The following is a 22,280-nucleotide window of genomic DNA, read 5'->3' on the forward strand; positions in this document are numbered from 1 at the left end:
ACTAGCCACATTTCAAGCGCTCAGTAGCCACATGTGACTAATGGCTACCATATTGGACAGTGCAGAAATAGAACATTTTCATCATCAAAGAAAGTTCTATTTGACAACACTACTAGGGATTTCCCTATTAGCCCTCCTTTGCTAATTCTTCTTATCCTAATAGTTGGATGCACCTGAATTTTCAGGTTCCCTGGCAAGCTTTGATTTGTCTACCTGTGCCATCACTTCAAAAGTAGTGACTCTGATTTTCCAAGTTCCCCTTTTCAGACTCGTACTTCTTCAGCTTCATCTACAATTGTACAAGGTCTCATTCTTATAACAAATCTTTTATTCCATAATATTCATGTGATTCTGCTTCCCAATTGAACTCTGACTGATAGAAACAGTATGTATGATATGCTATTATTGGCATAAAAAGGGAAAAGAGATTATGCATTCACATTTGCTTATGAATGCCCTGACTATTTCTGGTAGAAGATATAAGAAGCAAAGAACAGTGCTTGCTGGTACAGAGGAAAGGGTGGCTGTGGAACAGGGATGAGAAAACTCTTTCCCATACATTCTTTGACTTTGGGAGTTGAATCTTGTGAATGTATTATCCATTCAAAACAAATAAAAAAATTTAATGTGCAACCACATACCTTCTAACAGCAATGAAAAGACTATAAAATGCTAATTCATAGGAGATCAATCTCACAGATGTCCAATTCTAGACCTGGCTGAACACAGAGTTGTTATCTTTCTGATCAGGCATCAGTAAAGCCCCGGCAAACTCAAGGGACTCAGCTTTATTTTGTTAGATTTTCTTGACAGGAAGAATATGGTTCCAAGGTATTGTCATGGTGGAGGAAAACAACCTCAAACTCTTGACCCTGAAAATCTGCCCACGTATTTGGAGATGAAATTATAGGAAGAGGGAAGATAAATATGCTAATGGCTTAACAACAACACTGTTGGATGATTTAGTGTATGCTTCACTAAAAATGCAATTAGATGTTTATTAATGTTTCTGCACATGCCACCAGTGCCAGGATAATTAAGGTAACCAAAAGACAGGGAGATGTGCTAACATAATGGGAATTGAAAAGTCTTTTCAGCTACTCAAATGGTTTGGGAAGGACTTTGGCTATTTGAGTCTCTGATAAGGGATTCATTATTGTTGGTATTTGGTTTGCCCATTCAACCTTTTCTCTAAAATTATTTACATCATTAAGAGAGAAGCAAGGTCTCCAGTATCCTCCGGATGGATAAATGGGGAAAAGGGCTTAGAGGTGCCAATCAAAACGATTCTCCTTAGCACAGAAACTATCAACAACTAGCGATATAGGGTATATTCTCTTCCTCCCCAATACTAAGAGGAAGGTAGTTATATTACTTCGACATGGACTGGGATAAAAGGCTTTTTGTGTTCCTTTTCCATATTCTCCTCTCTATTCTACATTTAGATTAGGGTTTAGAACCATCTAATTGCTAAAATAATTACTCCGGTTATCCTGCAGTGGTCAGGGGGGAATCCAGCCATATACAGCTATGGTAACCAAAAGAATGCAATGGAGTTTGCAACTAGCCTTACTGCTATGAGTTGCCCCCTTGCTCCATTTCAGTTTTTTCCTGCCTCTTCCCTCTAATTTTGGGATTAGGTACAAGTGTTGTCAATACTTAAGTATCCATAGTACCTACAGACTGCCAATTTCACATAAACATTAATTGCAGCTATACTGGATCTTATATGAATAAGCCCTCTATCCTCAGTGCCTGGTGGAACTGTGGGAAGTTAAGGTTTACTGGTACACAACATTCACAGAGTATTTTTAGTTCTAAAGTGCTATCCATAAACAGGAAAAAGGAAAATAGGAGAGAGAAGTAAAGTTAAAGGGGGTAAGGAGTGAGTAATGTAGGGCAGCAGAATTTGCTACCCCAAAATGTGTCTCTTTGGCTTGATTATTTTTAAGAACAAAAGACTCAGGAAGAAACTTTGACCTCTCCACTAACTGCCTAAAAGAATTTAAGATAGAAGGCCTGTTCAAGGAAGGAGCTAATACCATGGATAACTATAGTATAATATAAACTAGGCGTGGTAGACAGAGAGGAACCTAGCAAGGGCCATTTGATCAAAGTCCTCTCCATGTCTCACTGTCTCTGCAAGGCTTGGCAAACATTTGTTTATCAAATATTTGCTTTTCTATCTCTATGTGAATTGCCTTCCTCCTCTTTTAATTCCAAAACCACTACCCCCAACATCCTCCTTTGTCTTTAGCTGAAGATGGTATTTGAGGTGATGGCTTCGGCCATTTTAGGGAGTTACTCAGTTTTCCTGGGTTTCTCCCATGTATAGATGTTATCAAACTTTGATTTTCTTCTATGATTCTGCCTCACATCAATTTAATTCTTAGACCAACTGGAAGAGCCTAGAGGGTAGAGGAATATTTCTTCCTCCCGTACAGTAGAAAAAATTGTGTCAAAACTAAAAAAAACATCCTGGAAAGGTTTTCCTTCATTAACTATTTTAACTTTTATTAGATAAAGCAGATTTGTTCCATCTGCTCCATGTATATATAAAATCCTAGTGTTCCTCCTCATTACCTGACACTCAAAACCTAGTGCCTTCAATTCCTTTTCTCCATGTAGCCTTTTCACTAAAAAGAAAGGGGCCGGCCCAGTGGCATAGTGGTTAAGTGTGCACACTCCGCTTCGGCAGCCTGGGGTTCACAGGTTCGGATCCCAGGCACGCACTGAGGCACCGCTTGTCAAGCCATGCTGTGGCGGTGTCCCATATAAAGTAGAGGAAGATGGGCTAACTTTCCTCAGCAAAAAAGAGGATTGGCCTTGGATGTTAGCTCAGGGCTGATCTTCCTCACACACACAAAAAAAGAGTTACAATGTGGGGAAGAGGAATATGCTTACTCATCCAGATGATCGGCATCCTTTTCAAATACAGAAATTCAAACTGCTCTCTTACTCGATGCAGCTAAAAAGGAGTGGGGACTGGGATTCCAGCAATATCTTCCTTAGGCAAGGAGAGGAAGATAATATGGTGGAAACAAAATTAAAACCTATTTTACATTTTATCAAAAAGAAAAATGGTTTTGGGGCTGGCCCGGTGGCCTAGTGCTTAAGTACGCACGCTCTGCTTTGGTGGCCCAGCGTTTGTGGGTTTGGATCCCAGGCGCAGACCTGAGCACCACTCATCAAGCCATGCTGTGGCAGGCATTCCACATGCAAAGTAGAGGAAGATGGGCACGGATGCTAGCCCAGGACCAATCTCCCTCAGCAAAAAGAGGAGGATTGGCAACAGATGTTAGCTCAGGGATAATCTTCCTCATCAAAAAAAAAAAAAAGAAAAAAGGTTTTCTTTCCTATGTTTTAAAAGTTGGGGAAAAAGTGTTTATGGACTTAAAATAGCATTATTTGAGCTTCTGTGAGAAATGGTATCTAATGGCATAATCTCTCATTGGCTAATAACAGCTGAGAGAGCTTTGATGTGTGAATTTCAATATTTAAAAGGTCTTTTAGGGGCCGGCCCGGTGGCGCAAGCGGTTAAGTGCGCGCGCTCCGCTGCGGCGGCCCGGGGTTCGCTGGTTCGGATCCCGGGCGCGCACCGACGCACTGCTTGGCAGGCCATGCTGTGGCGGCGTCCCATATAAAGTGGAGGAAGATGGGCACGGATGTTAGCCCAGGGCCGTCTTCCTCAGCAAAAAAAGAGGAGGATTGGCGGATGTTAGCACAGGGCTGATCTCCTCACAAAAAAAAAAAAAAAAAAAAAATCAAGAAAAAAAAAAAAAAGGTCTTTTATAAGTCTACACCAATGCTGCTATTAAGCTTACCAAATTTACACTTTAAGTTATAGTTATTCCATGAATTACAGACTCTTGACCCCTGCAGACTTCACATTCAAATTGACTTCTAGGGAAGCTGGGTAGATAGTTCACAGTTCCGAGATATAGATAAAGCAAAGAGTTGTTAGGCTGCCAAATCAATTACCAGAGAATCAAATATAATTTCTCCCCTTTTCAGTTTCTACCTTTAGTTTCCTTAATCAACTTGGGAATAGCCCTATTTAAAAAACTAAAATACTCATTTCTGTTTTAAAAACACAGTATTAGACAAGATCGTTGGAATTATTCATTGATTAAAATACCTCCAGTTTTTGACAACATAATATATGGAAGCTCATATCTTTACTTTCCTGATTGTTATACTTTATATAAGAATATATCAATCAACTTTTAAAATTTTACTTATACAACAGAAAATCTAAATAGAATTAACTCTCCAGGTATTCACATACACACAAAAAACTGAGTATAATGCCCACGAGGTATATCCATGTTGTTGCAAATCACAGGATTTCCTTCTTTCTCATGGCTAAATAATATTGCATTGTATGTATATACCACATCATCTTTATCCATTCATCTGCAGACGGACACTTAGGTTGTTTCCACATCTTGGCTATTGTGAATAATGCTGCAATGAACATGGGAGTGCAGATAATGCTTCGAGATCCTGATTTCATTTCCTTTGGATATATACCCCAAAGCGGGATTGCTGGATGATGTAGTAGCTCTATGTCGGTCAAAGGGTACCAAACTGCCAATTATAAGATGATTAAGTTCTGGTGATCTAATGTACAGCATGGTGACTACTGTTAACAATACTATAATGTATACTTGGAAGTTGCTAAGAGAGTAGATCTTAAGTGTTCTCATCACAAAAAGAAATAGTAATTATATGAGGTGATGGAGGTGTTAACTAATCCTATTGTGGTAACCATTTCACAACATATAAGTGTATCAAATCATCACACTGTACACCTTAAACTTACACAATGTTATACACCAATTATGTGTCAATAAAGCTGGAAAAAAAATAAAGACCAAATTTAAAGCACAAGAAAAGATCTCAAGTAAAATAAGCCTTGTAATTCTGTTATTTTAAAGAGAATTTCTAGTCCAAGAATCAGGAAATAAACAAGAAAAACATATTAGCATAGCTCATATATAGCTAACAATCCCTGGTCTACATGTTCAACTATTCCAACTTAATAAAATCAGTAATATCTTACTATTTAAAGGGTCTTTTCCATCCTTACTATACTTCTCTACACTTTTTCTAAGCTAGTTCCATTTTAACTAGGTTGAACACAGAGGAGTTTCTGAACAACCAAAATGCTACCAAGTTAACTCATTTAATTCATTCAATATAGAATGACCACCGAGTCAATGGGGGATACAAAATCACAATGCCTTCCCAGTGTGCATTTATAAAGAAAAGGAATAAGAAGAATTCAGAAAAGAAATTAGCGACTTCTGGAAAATCACGAGGAAATAGGAGGTTAGGAAGAAAGGAAAAGGGCATCTTAGAGGAAAGGAGAGCAAACACTGAGATGGCAAAGAATGGGGCACAGTTCAGGAAAGAGCAAAGGAATACAGAATGGAGGAAAAGCAGGCAACATGTAAGAAGGAAAGAGAAAAATTTTAAAGGTAGATGTGGACCAGATTTTGGAGGCATTTAATACTTAGGCTTTCACGCAGAAATTTTTCTACATTAGACACAATTCTCAAAAGCAGAATCCAAAAGAAAGGATGTCCTAGGAGGCTGATGGAGGGGCGGTGGTGGTGGAAGAGGCATTAACAACAGCAGTAAGTGAGAATTAATATCAACGGCAAAGAGAAAAAAGTGACCAAAAAAGACACAACTCAAAATGCTATTTTAGAGGGCTACTTGGCATCAGGACTGTGCAGATAGTACTGGGGTGAAAAGAAAAATCAGTAATATTGACTCTGTCTTTATTTAAAATTTTGATATTTTGTTCATCACAGATTTTTCTGCATTAACTTTGGTTTTTAAAAATAGTTGATTAAAATATTACATATTTATCTTCATTACTGAGTTTTTTGGCGCCCTCTTAAAATTTGCACCACAGGTAAGTACCTCATTTTTTTGCCTAAAAGCATATAGATGCCAAAAGTTCCTGAGGATTACTAAAGTACAATAATTGACTTTCAGACTGCTGACCTTGAGCCATCAAAAAGAAAAAAGAATTCCTGTTACAAATGCTTAAGAGGACAGAGAAGTCCATAATTTATTTAAAAAATATTCCCCCTATAATGTTATTAAAACAACATAGCTTTTAGCCTGTATGGAGGGAAGGAACTTAAGTTATATAGAACATTCATTTATGTAAAACAGAGTGACCATATCTGATAGTAAAGCATTCCAGTGTCTAGGCAGAATCTAAGTTTTTGTCAATGCGTTAGTCAAGTGCCAGGTATTCAATGAGTTCTTCAACTGAAACAGAGTCTACCTGTACATAAAACTTTCGGCGTTCTTTGAATATTGTCTGTTTCGCAAGGTTATCCAGGGAAAAATAAAGGTCTTCACAAAAGCCCTTTCCACATTTCTCTGACCTTATCAAGGTTACTTTTTACCTCTCTTTGGTGGTCGTACGTGATACGTTAAGTCATTAATGACCAGCTTAAAGTCATCAAGGAGGAGCAGGTCTATCCCTGTTGAGGCAGCCACGCGAACGCCATCTGTGAAAAATTTAAATGTGAAAATTTAAACTTGTCATATGTCCATATTTATTCAAGAATGGTCAAGAAAAAGCAATCCTCAAAATAGACTTTAAAAAGTACATCTTCTCTTTTAAATTTCAGTTAACTTTTTGCCTCATCGCCAAGTTCTATGCTACACAAAGCTTGTATCATCTGAGGCTTTTTGTTTTCATGGCCTCGAGTCAGTGAGGATTTAACAACAGTTTTCTTGGCAGAACTTTATGAACAAGTGAAATAATTACACATATGTTTAGGTGTCAGTTGGAAATCTAGGGTCACTGGGAGAGCTGCATGGATATCTTATATTTGTCTATGATGGAAGTTGGTTGAGTAAAAAACCAATGTTTTCTACTATATGGTACTTTTCAGTATAGTTACTGATTAGTTACCAATAATCCAGTAGAGACAGATGCTAGGGTTAGCAAAGCACCAGCAAAGCTGGTCTACTAATTATATTACTAGATGAGTTGAGAATTAAGTATATTTAAAATACTTAAAGCATAGAAATGTGGCAAATAGTTAACAACTGGTAAATCCAAGGGTAAATGGGTATTTACTGTACTAGTCTTTTATGTTTTCTGTAGGTTTAAAATTTTTCAAGGTAAAAATGGAAAAAAATGTTAAGGCACTTAAAAATAAATAAATGAAATATCATGTCATATCATATCAAGTCAAATGGGAATTTTTAGTGCCTTATATTCTTTTCAAATCATATATGTCTTTATTTTATAAACTTTTATGTGAAAGACATAATATCTAAAAAGAAGTCCTAATATTTTATATCTCCGGAGATGAGGGCTCAACTACTGGAAAAATTTATTCTATGCCTAAGAGAATGATAAAAGGTCTCAATAATATAAAATGTGATTGACTGCTCATCTTAGCCCATGGCATTACACGTAAGGTGCTTTTGAATGAGACTCCCTGTGTATATACGTTCGCTAAAACTGAACAATTATATTCTGAGAACTGGGAGAGAAATCACTGTCTCCTGACATTTGCTAAGCAAAAAAAATGTGTTCTAAAGTTACGAGTACGGAATTCTTCTGCAGTGACGTGTGCGTGTTGTGTAGACGTGGTTTGGGGAGAAATGAGGAGTGGGTGGGAATTAATAATGAAGGTCACTATACCTGGTGAATAGATTGCAACTCTGTCAATTCCCCGATCCTCTTCTTGCAGTTGTCGTAAAAACACACCAACAGAGTCTGAGATAGGTTTGAGTGTGAACTGGCAGCGTTCACGCCGGGATGGTAGCCTCACAGATATTACAGGTAACCCATTTTGATACACCACTGTCACATCTGAGTGAAAAAGACCCGTAAATCATGTTATAATTAGATTTCATTATAAGTTAAAGCTACATTATTGCTATTCTTATATGGGGGTCTATTATTATTAGTGAGGTTTAAGATGTTTTCAACCGTTTATGTCCTTTAGCTTTAGTTGAAGGTTATTCTGGGAACTGGCTTGTGGAAGATCATATGGATCACACAATTCATTTTTCAGAAAAAAGAAAACATGTAAAAGGATTATCTTCTAAGTGGGTCAAGGAGAGGCTTTCCCAGGAATTCTTGGTATTGCTGAATATAAACCCTGATCCCATTTAGTAAGATTTTATTAAGTAGCCGAAGATTGCTGGGCCAGACTCCATAACCTGTAGGAGGTGGCTCTTCGGAGCCAGAGCTTTCAAGAACGACATCTGAAAGTACACTAATAAGTGAGATTCTTGCTCAAGGACAGTCAACTCATATGGACGTATTATGATACAATCAAAAACAACTCCTTTTATGTTCTCTAGAACATCCTTCCAAGGTTAGCTGGAAGCCAAAGCTCAACTATTCGGGATTTCCTAACAAAAAATTATTAAGGGAAACATTATCATAAGCTATACAACTGAAAGGATTTTCTACAACAGCACAATGCAGAATTCCTTATTTCCTTATCTTTTTCCTCAGTAGTCTTGATTTACAGAGCCTTTGTCACTAAAACAAATATCAGAATAATGCCCTTTCAAAATAATTTTCAAATAATTTTTTTAAATAAATAACTTTTGAACGAGAATTTTTTATATTAGCAACCAGGCATTTAAAGATAATAACTTAGCACTAGCCTGTGAAGGAAAACAGGCTTTGGAGTCAAATCTGGGATGGAATCCTGCCTCTACAACTTTAGACAATTCTCTGAGCCTCACTTTTTTTCCTATATAAAATGGATTTAATCCGTAACCAATAGAGTTGTTGTGAGGAATAAATAAAATAAGCCATTTAAAACACTTAGCACCCCACTTGATATATAAGTGGTAATGTTTCTTTATCAGCTTTTTTTAGGAATCAAAAGATACATTCTATAATGTTTCTAAGGATTCATACCCCTCAAAATTGAAGAGTTGAAAGGAAATGTATATAGATTAATGTTCTGGAGATTCCAGATGCATCAAACTTTCCACAGTGGGAGTTATTTACATCTTATTTCTTTGCCTATTCCAGTAATTTATAAAGCCTACAACGTATAAAAAGCCTCATGCTATATTCTTTCATAACTTAAACTTTCAACGTATCCCTTATTGAGGCACAGTTTATAAATAACAAAATATACTCTTATTTTAAGTGGACATTTGATGAGTTTTGTCACAATAATCAAGATAAAGAACAGTTCCATTATCCCTCAAAAGTCCTTTGATCCCCAAACCAGTTAATCCGTGGGCAACTACTGATTTGATTTCTGTCACCAGATTATAGTTTTTTTAGAGTTTTAATTTTCTGGAATCATATAGTGTGTACTCTTGTATCTGGCTTTTTTTTTATTGATGTCTTAATAGTTTATAACATTGTGCAATTTTTGGTTGTACATTTTTGTTTGTCGATCACCATATACATGTCTCCCTTCACCCCTTGTGCCCACTCCCTACCCCCAAAGCCCCTGGTAACCACAATACAGTTTTCTCTGTCCATGTGTTGGTTTATATTCCACATATGAGTGAGATCATATGGTGTTTGTCTTTCTCTTTCTGGCTTATTTCACTTAACATAATATGCTCCAGCCCCATCCATGTTGTTGCAAATGGGACGATTTTGTCTTTTTTTATGGCTGAGTAGTATTCCATTGTATATACATACCACATTTTCTTGATCCAATCATCAGTCGAGGGACACTTGGGTTGCTTCCACTTCTTGGCTATAGTGAATAGTGCTGCAATGAACACAGGGGTGCATAAGCCTCTTTGGATTGTTGATTTCAGGGTCGTTGGATGGATTCTAAGTAGTGGGATAGCTGGATCATAGGGTATTTCTATTTTTAATTTTTTGAGGAATCTCCATACCATTTTCCATAGAGGCTGCACCAGTTTGCATTCCCACCAGCTGTGTATGAAGGATCCTGTTTCTCCACATCCTCTCTAACATTTGTTGTTTTTTGTCTTTCAGTATTTTGAATACATCACTCCAGTCTCTCCTAGCCTATAAAGTTTCTGTTGAGAAATCCTCTGAGAGCCCGATGGGAGCTCCTTTGTACATTATTTTTTGTTTTTGTCTAGCTGCCCTTAATATTGTTTCTTTGTCATTGACTTTAGCCAGCCTTACTACTATATGCCATAGGGTGCACCTTTGCCTGCGACATATTTAGGCAACCTTTTGGCTTCACTTACTGGTATTTCCTGCTCCTTCCCCAGATTTGGGAAGTTCTCAGCTATTATTTCCTTGAATAGGCTCTCTGTTCCTCTTTCCCTGTCTTCTTCCTCAGGAATACCTATAATTCTTCTGTTACATTTCCTAATAGAGTTGGATATTTCTTGGAGACTTTCTTCATCTCTTTTTAGTCTTAGTTCCCTCTCCTCCTCCATCTGCAGCATGTCTGTATTCCTATCCTCTATAATGCTAATTCTTTCCTCCATATTGTCAGCTCTGTTCTTTAAAGATTCCAGATTCTCCTTTATCTCCTCCACTGTGTTCTTCATCTCCATCAGTACTGATTGGTTTTTCTTTATGATTTCAATCTCTTTTGTGAAGAAACTCCTTATCTCGTTGAATTGTTTATCTGTGTTTTCTTGTATTTCGTTGAGCTTTTTTATGATAGCTATTCTGAATTCTCTCTCATTTAGGTTATGGATTTCTGTGCCTTCAGGGTTGATTTCCGGGTGCTTGTCATTTTCCTTCTCGTCTGGCGATTTCATGTACCTTTGCATTGTGGTTCCTGTATTCGCTTTGTTTTTCCTCATCCTGGAAATACCTGGTTGCAGTTTCCACCTGCCACCACCGTGTGGGCGTTAAGGGCTGTGTAATCTGAGCCCTCTGCTCTCTGTCCCTGCCGCTCCGCGGCCACGGGCTGCCTGCCTGCAATCTGCCCTGGCCGCTCTGTCTCGTTGGCTGAGCTGCAGTGTTGGGCATGCAGAGGCCCAAAAGCTCTCTCTTTTGCCCACTGGGTCCCTAGGGTGGGGGGCTTTTCGTTCACCCCTAGTTATCTGCTCTCCTAGGGTGCTCAAATGTTGATGGCACCCCTGCAGCAGTTCTGAGTCCTCTCTGAGTCCTCTGTGTGGGAGTTTCCCACTGGCTGAGAGAGTCTGAAGAGCTATGGTTTCCCTACAGAGGGTGTGTATCTGGCTTCTTTTAACGATTTTGAGATTCATTCATATTGTTGCATGCATTCGTAGTTCATTCATTTTTATTGCTGAGCAGTATTTCACTGTATGGATACACCATAATTTGTGTATCCATCCACCTTTTGATTGACATTTGGATGGTCTTTGGCTACTATGAATAAAGCTTTTATGATTATTCACCCTCAAGTCTTTGTGTGGAAATGTGTTTTTGTGGTATACCTTTTCTTATCCTTTTACCTATTTTTTTTTTTTGAAGAAGAAGATTAGTCCCGAGCTAACATCTGTTGCCAATCCTCTTTTTTGCTGAGGAAGATTGGCCCTGGGCTAACATCTATGCTCATCTTCCTCTACTTTATATGGGATGCTGCTACAGCATGGCTTTGATAAGTAGTGCGTAGGTCTGCACCTGGGATTGGAACCTGTGAACCCTGGGCCGCCGAAGCGGAGCACGCGAACTTAATCGCTACACCACCGGGCCAGCCCCTTATTCTTTTACTTTTAACCTATCCATGTCTTTATATTTAAAGTGGGTTTCCTATAGATAGCAGATAGTTGGGTCTTGCTATTTTATTGAATCTGACAATCTCTGCCTTTTAATTAAAGTGTGTATATCATTTGCATTTAATAAATTATAGATATGGTTATGTAAAAGTCTACCATCTTGCTACTTATTTTCTTGACTCATCCATTCTTTCTTCTACTTTTCCCCTATTCTTGCCTCCTTTAGATTAACTGAGTATTTTTATTAATCTCTACTATTAGCCTATTAACTATAATTTTTTATGTTTTTAGGAGTTATTGTACAGCAGGTGTTGGCAAACTTTTTCTGTAAAGGGTTAGATATTAAATATTTTAGGCTTTGTGGACCCTAAGATCTCTGTTGCAACTACAGATGCTGCACTGTGGTGCAAAAGTAGCTCTTGGCAACATGTAAACAAATGGGCATGGCTGTGTTCCAACGAACTTTATTTACAAAAATAAGCAGTGGGCTGGAAAGACAAACACTGTATGATCTCACTCATATGTGGAATATAAACCAACACATGGACAGAGAAAACTGGACTGTGGTTACCCGGGAAGTGGGGGTGGGGGGTGGGGGGTGGGGGGTGGGCACAAGGGGTGAAGGGAGTCATATATGGGGTGAAGGACAAACAAAAATGTACAACCCAAAATCTCACAATGTTAGAAACCATTAAAATATCAATAAAAATGTAAAAAAAAAAAAAAAAAAAAAAATAAGCAGTGGGCTGGATTTGTTCTATTGGGTTTGCTGAAGCCTACCCAAAGGTTTACAATATATATCTTTAACTTATCACAGTTAACCTTCAAATAATGTGATACTACTTTAGGTATAGTGTAGAGAACCATACAACAACATACTTCCATTCCCCCTGCTTTGTGCTATTGTTCTCATATATTTTATTGCTACGTTATAAACCACACAATACATTATTTTACTTTAACAACTGATTATATTCTAAAGAAATTTTAAAATGAGGAAAAATATCTTTTATATTTACATACATATTTACCCTCTGGTGTTCCTCATTCCTTTTGTATAGATCCAAATTTCCACTTGGTATCATTTTCCTTTTGCCTCAAGAGCTTCTTTAAAGATTTCTTTTTGTGCAGGTGTATTGGCAATAAATTCTCTCAGCTTTGGTAAACTTGAAAAAGTCTTTATTTCGTCCTCATTTTTGAAAGACACTTTTGCTGTGTAAAAAATTCTAAGTTGATAGATTTTTGTTCCTTTCAGTACTCTAAAGAACTTATGTCTTCTGGTTTGCAAAGTATATGATAAATTTGTGTATATTCTTATCTTTGTTCCTCTGTATGTAATATGTCTTTTTTCCTCTGGCTGCTTTTAATATTTTCTCTTTATCATTGGTTTTAAACAATTTGATTATAATGTTCCTTTCTATGGTTGTCTTTATGATTATTCTGCTTGGGAATTGTTAAATTTCTTATATCTGTGGGCTCATAGTTTTCACCAAATTTGGAAACATTTTGGCCATTATTCAAATATTTTTTCTCTCTCCCACCCCCCTCCTTCTTGGATTCCAATTACAGTTATAATACACCAAGTGGTACTGTCTCACAGTAAATATTTCAGGGTTTTTTGCCCCTCTCAGATTCATTTTGGATAATTTTAATTGCTATTCACTTCAATGTCACTGATCTCTTCTTCTGCAGTTTCTATTCTGCTGTTAATTCCATCTACTTTGTTTTTCATTTCAGATATTATATTTTCCATCTCTAGAAGTTCCATTTGTTTATTCTTAGCTCCTACTTTTTTCATATCATGCTTGTTTTCCTTTTTCTCCCTGAATATGAAGATATTTATAATAACTATTTTAAAATCCTTGTCTGTTAATTCCATCATCTCTGATTCCATTCCATTCCATCAGTTTCCATTGAATGATTTTTCTTCTGTTTTTTTCCTGCTTCTTCATATGCCTAGTAATTTTTGATTGAAAGTTAGAGATCATGACTTTTACATTGTTAAGCACTGAATCTTGTTATATAGTTAAGCTACTTGCATATTAGTTTGATCTTTTCAAGTCTTTTAGGACAGATCTAGAGAATGCTTTATTCTAGGGCCAATTTCGCTTCACTTCTAAGGTATGGTTCTTCTGGGAGTCTCTACTCAATGTTCATGTATTCAGTGATGTCTCTTCTCTCTGGCTGGAGGGAAGTCAAATGATTTCTGGCCCTGTATGAGCACTAACAACTCATTTTACAGCTTCTGGTAATTGTTATTTCCTTGGAAGTTGTTCTAGCCTGGTGTTGTGGTTTAGAATTTAGCCAAAGTCTCAGGCTGTGAGCTGAGGAAATCTAGGGTTAATCTCATCTGTTTCTCCTCCCTCAGAGATCACAGTCCTGTCCTGCCTATTGCCCAATGTCTAAAAACAGTAGTTTCACATATTTTGTCTGGTGTTCTAGTTGTTGACAGCAGGACAGCAATTCCCATAGCAGTTAATCGTTTGTGGATACATGATTTGAATTTTTACATAAAAACTAAAAAGAAGCAAAGTCAAAAATCTCTATTTCTTTATTCCTTCCAAAAGGGTAGTCTATGTTCCTAAGGAAGAAGAGGCCAAAAATAGTAATATGAACTTAATTCATAGCATGCACTATCTTAAGTTTTCAATATCTAAACGTATTTGAAAATTGTCATTTTCTCATTTCTAAAAGAATCCTTAGCAATCCAGTGTTTCCCTAAAGTCAGAGCCACTAATATGAATATTCCTCTCTCTTCTACAGGCAGTAATGATGATGGGGTCATAAAATTAGGTGATTAACTTGTTCACCTGGTGTTTTTTCCCCCAATTATCCTCTTCCTATATATGAAAAAACTACTCAACCACAGATTTCAAGAAGTAGACAGAGTTGAATTTAAATAAAAGATAGGAATCTGTGAATCTTACATAAACTATGGCAGATTACAGTAAAACATCAGTTTCACAGGTGAGTGCTTAGGGGTTATTGTTTTAAAATAACTGAGACAAAGTCAACAGAGAAAATGAAGGTCTTCCTCACCCACTTTAACTTTTTCCTTTCAAGGTCATGAAGCCTTTCAAAGGAATAAAATACGAAAGCTTTGAGAAACAGCATGGAATAGCACATTTCAGGACTGACAAACCTTTATTATAACACTGCTTTTGAAATAAATCCCCAGGTTGCCTTCTTTCCCACACACTACATTGTAATGTAAATGTTAGATTTCTTGCTTTGTAACCAAAGAAGAACAATTACCAAAGTTCCTCAAGTTTAACAATATATAAAATAGCTGCTGGCTGCCATAAAGTCACAATAGGTGTTTACAAGCTAATGACAGTTGTCAGCTACTATTCTCTAGAGACAAATATTCTTTTTAAGTGTAAATTGCATCTAGTGGCTTTTTGGTTGGGTTTTTAAAAAAATCTTTTGCTTTGACTTCCATTTCAATAAAATAAGAAATAATCTAAGTATGTTCTACAGTAGTGTGCTTCAAAGAAGCCTAGAAATTATGGGGCATCCAATATGAATACTGAAAGGCAGAACATGACAACTGATTTAGGCATAAAAACAAAAAGGCAAGGAACTTTCCAGACTAAGAAGAGACGTGCAAGGACAACTGGGGTTGAAGAAGGAACAAGTTAAAAAAAAAAAATGCCTTTGGAGCATTAGGTATAGAAAAAGTCATAAAACACAAATGCTTGTTATTTAGCTAATTGTTAAAAAAATGCTTATAAAAATTCATAGTAGTAAGTTTGGTTGGTGTTCAAAATAATGGATAAAATCTTCTCTAAAATATATCATCTTATGAACATGACTGTTCATATCTTAAGGACTTACTATGAAAGGGAACTGGTAAAATAAAGAAGCACATATAGGGTGTTTTCTGCAAAGCTACTTAAAGTTGAACTTTATATGATGGATGATTCCAGTGGCTTATGATCTTGCCATCTTCTGTTTCTTTTCTTTCCTGTTTCTGTAATATTTTGTATCAAAAATGTGAAATATAATAATAGAATTTCAGTTTTGGAAGGGCCAGAGAAATCACACAGACTGACACCCTTCTTTTATAGCTAAGAATAATAAAGTCCCGCGTGGGAGATCAAAATTAGCCACCCTGGGGGCCAGCCCAGTGGTGCAAGTAGTTAAGTGCGTGCGCTCCACTGCAGCAGCCCAGTGTTCACCGGTTCGGATCCTGGGCGCACACCGACGCACCGCTTGTCAAGCCATGCTGCGGCAGCATCCCATATAAAGTAGAGGAAGATGGGCATGGATGTTAGCCCAGGGCCAGTCTTCCTCAGCAAAAAAAACGAGGAAGATGGGCAGATATTAGCTCAGGGCCGATCTTCTTCACACACACACAAAAAAATTAGCCACTCTGAAATATATCTCTTTACCTTGATTATTTTCTCTGACAGACATTTGACCTCCCCCACTAACTGCCTAAATAATTTAACATAGAAGGCCTGTTTCAGGAAGGAGTTACTACCATATGATGGCTATAATATAATGTGAAATAGATGTTACAATAGGAAAGGCACCAACAAGCCCATCTTATCAAAAATTCTGTCTCTCCCAGGCCACATTCTCTAGGTGGCCCTGCAAAGAGTTGCCAGAAAAACATTTACATTTATAAGGGAAATCTCCATTTGTAAAGGTATCTCCCTTTCTGCACTTGGAAGGGGGGAGATGACCTCATCTCTAGAAACTTATCAATGTGGAAGGCAAGGCCTTAAATCTGCATAATAACCTTACTCTTGTTTACTGTGCTTTTCTGGTAATCTCCCATAATTGACTCCCCCCACCCCCAACATCCTCCTTTGTCTTTAGCTGAAGATAGTATTTAAGATGAGAATCTCTGCTATTTTGTTGAGAAACTCAGTTTCTCTGGTTTCTCCCATGTATACATGTTATTAAACTTGGTACTATTTTCTCCTGCTAACCTGTCTTTTAATTATTTGGCCAGCCATAAGAACCTTAAGGGAAAGGGCAGAGGGGGATTCTCCCTCTTCCCCAACACCAGCAAGGTTAGACAATGTTCCTAAGGTCATACAGTTCAACCCAATGCAAAGCTTTGGATCTCATCATTTGACTAAAAAATTGTTTTCTCCTAGGTCACATATGATGTTAGGTTGTTAAATTCAGTGGGAATTTTAGCCCTTAACTTGCTTGTTTTAGCAGCACCTACTGATGTTAATTAACCTCTCCTTCACTTTATAAAAAGCTTTCCTTTTGTCTTCCGTGATTCCACGCTCTCCTGGTTGTTTTTACCTTTCTGTCTACATCTTCTCATTTTCCTTCATGTGCTCTTCTCCCTGTACTCATCCCTTATAAGTTTCTAAGTGCTTTGTCCTAGGCCTCTGCGCTTCTCAATCCACACACTCTCTAGGCAATCTCATGTCCTTCCAAAGTGTCAGCTACCAACTAAATGCCCATGATGTCCCAAACCTATCTTCAATTGTCTGCTGGACAACTGGGTTTTCCACAGGCACTCTTCAAACTCAAAAATCCTAAAATTGAATTCATCTTCCCCAACCACCAATCTCTGACATTTTTCATCTGTCAATAACACCACCATTATTTAACTATTGCCCAATCCATAAAATTGTCTGATATCCTTTAGTACTCTTAGAGCCAGAACATGAGATTCCTCATATCTAATCAGTCACCATGTCCTTTCATTCTATTTTCTAAACATCTCTAATCCCTCCGATTCTCTGCACTACCATCATCTTAGCCCAGGCCACCACTGCCTCTCTCTTCTACCTGCTACACTGTAATTGGACTCCCTACTTCATTTCAACCTTGCTCCCATTCAAAAAATTATCTACACTGAAGCAGGGTAATCTTTCTTTCTCCAAAGCAAATCACTGTCCTGAAGTTGGTATTTGGTGTTTATACTTCCCATCCATGATATACATTCATACATACATACACACATACAGGCAGGCAGGCAGGCAGACAGACACACATACAGATGTCAATACATAATTTATAGTATCGTGGTAGACAGCCTCTGAGATGGTTCTCTATGATCCTTGCCTCTAGGTATTCATATCCTTGTGTGGCCCCATCCCATATCAAATCAGGACTGGTCTGTATAATCAGTAGAATATAGCAGATGTGATAGTGTGTAATTTCCAAAGCTATGCTATAAAAGATTATGTAGCTTCTGTCTTGCTCTCTTGGATTACTTGCTCTGGGGGAAGCCAGTAGTCATATCATGAGGATAATCCTGCAGCCCTGTGGAGAAGCCAACACGGAGAAGAAGTGAGGCTTCCCACCAAGAGTCAGTATCAACTTCTCAGCCATACTGTCAGCCACCTTAGAATTGGATCCTCCAACTCCAGGCAAGCCTTCAGATGACTGCAGCCCTAGCTAATGTGGGATTGCAACCCCAGGAGACCCTGAATTGCCCAGCCAAACAGTTCCTGAATTCCTGATCCACAAAAACATGAGATAATAAAGGATTATTGTTGTTTTAAGTATTGCTTTAATTTGCTATATGGCATTAAATAACTAAATATAGCATAGTTTTTGTATGTATTTAGACTTTACATAAATGATCACACTGTATATAACCTTCTACAACTTGCCTTTTACGTGCAACAATGTTTCGAGATGTATGCAAACTGAATCATATTTCTGGAATATTCACTTAAAGTACTATATAGAATTTCATTGTATGAATATACTACAATTTATTTATCCATTGAAAACCAGATTTTTTCTTCCCTATTATAAACAAAAAGGAGAGTTAGCAGCACTCCTCAATGTTTTTAGTTTCTGATATAAATATGGCCAATTTTTTTTTCTTTTAGAGTTTTGTGTTTCACATATTATTCCTTATGCCATTTGGAATTCACTTTTGTGAGGTAAGAAGTCAATTGCAACAGTACCATTTATTGAATAGCCTGCCCTGTCTCCTGATTTATGATGCTAGTTCTATCACATGTCAAATTTCCATGTATGCAAGTTTTCTCTAATCTGATCCTACAATCTTTCCTGCACCAATCCCTCACTGTTTTGATTATTATGGTTTAGGTAAACCTTTCCCCCTTTTTGATTCCAAATTTATCTTAGTTATTTGTATAGTTTTATTCTTTCATACGAATTTTTGAATAAGTTCATCAGCTCCTGTTGGGGTTTAGATTAGAATTGCTTTGAGTTTATAAATTCGTTTGGGGGAAATTGACAATTTTGTCTTCATATTCATTAACGTGTTACAACTCTGCATTTATTCCCATCTTCTTTTATGTCCTTCAATGAAGTTTATTCTTCTCAATAAATGTCTTACAGATTTTTTATTAGTTTCATTCCTAGATATCTTCAAATAATTTATTTTTAATACTCACTTCTATATTCATAAATATAATTCCAGAAGTTCACATGCTTTTTCATTAAATTATGATATTATAGATAAAACATAAAATTATCAATTTAATAGAATAAACTACATATTATTTTGGCTATAGTAAGGCCTTTCCTTACACATTATGGCAAAAATATCCTAGGAATCTACTTAAATATGTAAAATAGATACTTAAAATTTTCTTTAAATTGTTCACAATATATTAAAAATATTAAATCTGTCACATAACATCATTTGAAGAATATCTATTTTGAAAAACATGTAAACATTTATGTAGAAAATATCTTACCATATCAATATAAGAAAGCCCAATTATATAATCATAACTTTAGTAGTTTCATAAATCCAGCTGTTTGAGCTTTCTAACCAGTAGTATAAATTAATTTTAATCAAATCAACTATATATTTCATTGCGTACCTCAGGTGAATTAGTATTTGTACAAATGAATTTCTGTAGAACTATGTAAAAACTATTTTCATGAAGTTATTATAAGGCTTAAATGATAAAAGTTGTGAAAATACTTAAAAGTTACAAAATCATCTTTTAATATGTAGTATTATTAGTCTTAGTTAAATAGCAGTACAACCCTTGTACCTTTTGTTAATTCTAGTTCTTTTAAAATCAGTTTATGGAAATAATTTCTCATAAATGTCAAAAGCATTTGTGCTAAGTGAAAGGTCAAAGTGAAACTTTTACTTACAGAAAAAAGCCAAACTATAGGATATATCTTAAAAATGGAAAAATAAAAGGTGTTTCAGCCTTCCCGACTTCACATTTAGGTTGGTGAGAACTCTGCCACATTAAAACACTGAGGCTTTGTGTTCTATCATCTTTGGTGCTTAAGTAGTTTCATTACTTTCATTTTTTTGTTGTTGTCGAGTTTTTTAAAAGTTGGAATGAAAGATAGTGGTGGGGTACGTTTGTGCCCTATATGATGACAATAAATACAGAACTTCCAACTGTGTACAACAGTAACCATTAATAACACAACATGACTCAAAAAATCTTCTTCCCTTTCCCCCAAAACTATTTTAAAAGTAACAGGAAAAACTCTAGAATATATAAAGAACCCTTACAAATCAATACTAAGGAAATAGTCAATTTTTTTAAATGGGCAAAAAGTTTGGACACTTCACCAAAGAAAATATTTGAATGGTTAATAAGCACATTAAAAGATGCTCAACATCATTAGTCATCAGTGAAATGCAAATTAAAACCACAATGAAATAATGCTACACATCCACTAGAATGTCTATCATCAAGAAGACTGACCATACCATGTGTTGGGGAGAATATGAGGGACCTGGAAAACTTATCCATTGCTGGTGGGAATGAAGTACACCCACACTGGAAAACAGTTTTGCAGTTTCTTAAAAAGTTAAGCATATACTTACCATACGACCCAGCCATTCCACTCCTAAGTATCTACCCAAGAGAAATGAAAACATATGTCCACAAAAAGACTTAAAAGCAAATGGTGATAGCATTTGATAGCATTATTCTTAATAGTCCAAAATGGAAAACAATCCAAATGTCTTTCATTTGGTGAATAAATAAATAAAATATGATATTTTCATATACTAGGATACTACTCAGCAATAAAAATAAAGGGAAGAACTATAATACCTGCTACAATATGGATAAACCTCGAAAGCATTATGATATGTAAAAGAAGCTAGAGGCAAAAGACTACATATTGTACGAGTCCATTTATATGACATTTTTAAAAAAGGTTTAACTATAGAGACAGAAAGCAGATTAGTGGTTGCCTGGGGCTTAGAGTGGGAGCAGGGATTGATTACAAAACAGGAACAGGAGAACTTTTAGGGGTGAAGGAAGAAGTCTAAACCTGGATTGTTAGGATGCTTACACATGATAGGTGAATTTTATGGTATGTAAAATGTATCTCAATAAAGCTTTAAAAAAAAAAGTAACAGTACAAAAACCAAAGAAGGGGCCGGCCCGATGGCGCAAGCAGTTAAGTGCGCGCGCTACACTGCGGCGGCCCAGGGTTCACCGGTTTGGATCCCAGGCGCGCACCGATGCACTGCTTGGCAAGCTATGCTGTGGCGGCATCCCATATAAAGTGGAGGAAGGTGGGCATGGAGGTTAGCCCAGCACCAGTCTTCCTCAGCAAAAAAAGAGGAATTGGCAGATGTTAGCACAGGGCTGATCTTCCTCACACACACACACACACACACACACACACACACAACAAAGAAAAAAATTAGGGCATATATCTAGTTCCCCAAACCATCCACACACCTTAGGTTAAGAATTTATATTTTGTCTATACTTGGGCTGGTTAATTGTTTATTATTGATTGTGTATTATTAAACAGGAATTTTCAATAACGCTTCATTACTAAAATTATTGGCCCTCAAATGATTTCTGTAAGGAAATCTTATATCTTTTATAACTACAAAACACAACTTTCTACCCAATCCTCAATACAGGGCTAATTGAGTAGCAGTACATTTCTGGATAGAGAAATGAAGGCAGGTACACGAGGCTATACTTTTGCTCACCTTTGGCACTTTCCCTATAGCTAAGGGGACAATATGTCCTGGCTTATGCTATTAAAAATTGTTAGGACAACTCTGGTTGCCCCCCTTTCACTCTCAAAAGTCTCTTGGGTTGGATGATAAATTATACAGTCAACCTGTCTACAAGAGAATTACTCTCATCCTTAACTTGCATTAACATGAAGGGAAACTCCTGAAGGCTTTGAAGGCCTTAAGGAGGTATAAACCATACAGTCATAAAAATTTCACTGTTAGTCACTTTACAGTTAAGGATATGAGGCATAGACAAATTAAAATGAGGAGCTCAAAAGCACATTTTTTAGATTAGGGGTCTTTAACACTACCACAATCACTCTTCATAGAATAAGTGTTTCGGGTGCATAAGTACTATTTCTGCAGGGTAAGCACATTTTTTTCTTGGAGGTGGTAACTATTACTATCTCCACTTCAGAGATGAGGAAAGAGGTTTTGAGAAGTTAATTACCTTAAGTGGTGGAACTGGGAGGCAAACCTAGGTCTGCTTGAGTCCAAAGCTTGTCTCAACCTCTAAGCATAATGCCTCTCATGAAAAGGAACATGGGCGTGAGTATGGGCAGGTGCACGCGCACCTGTGTGCAATGTATCCAAAGCAGGTCTCCACTTAAAGTCCATGAGACTAGGGAGTCCATGAACTAGTTTGAGGGAGTCTGTATCACCAAGAAATTATATGCAAAACTTACTATGTGGATATATA

The 22,280-nt window shown here is 36.9% G+C and overlaps 1 protein-coding gene across 1 annotated transcript in view; it reads right to left on the bottom strand.

Moving 5' to 3' along the window:
• MCU (mitochondrial calcium uniporter) overlaps positions 1-22,280 on the bottom strand; it is a 179,584-nt gene that overhangs the window by 17,017 nt on the left and 140,287 nt on the right. Inside the window, exons 3-4 of the mRNA XM_058543223.1 lie at positions 7,688-7,858; positions 6,432-6,536 (exon numbers count right to left, since the gene is read on the bottom strand). Coding sequence (XP_058399206.1) covers positions 6,432-6,536; positions 7,688-7,858 — 276 coding nt within the window. The remainder of the gene's footprint in view (positions 1-6,431; positions 6,537-7,687; positions 7,859-22,280) is intronic.

This window comes from Diceros bicornis, chromosome 6 (genome assembly GCF_020826845.1).
Source record: "Diceros bicornis minor isolate mBicDic1 chromosome 6, mDicBic1.mat.cur, whole genome shotgun sequence".
In the NCBI taxonomy this organism is placed as follows: domain Eukaryota; kingdom Metazoa; phylum Chordata; class Mammalia; order Perissodactyla; family Rhinocerotidae; genus Diceros; species Diceros bicornis.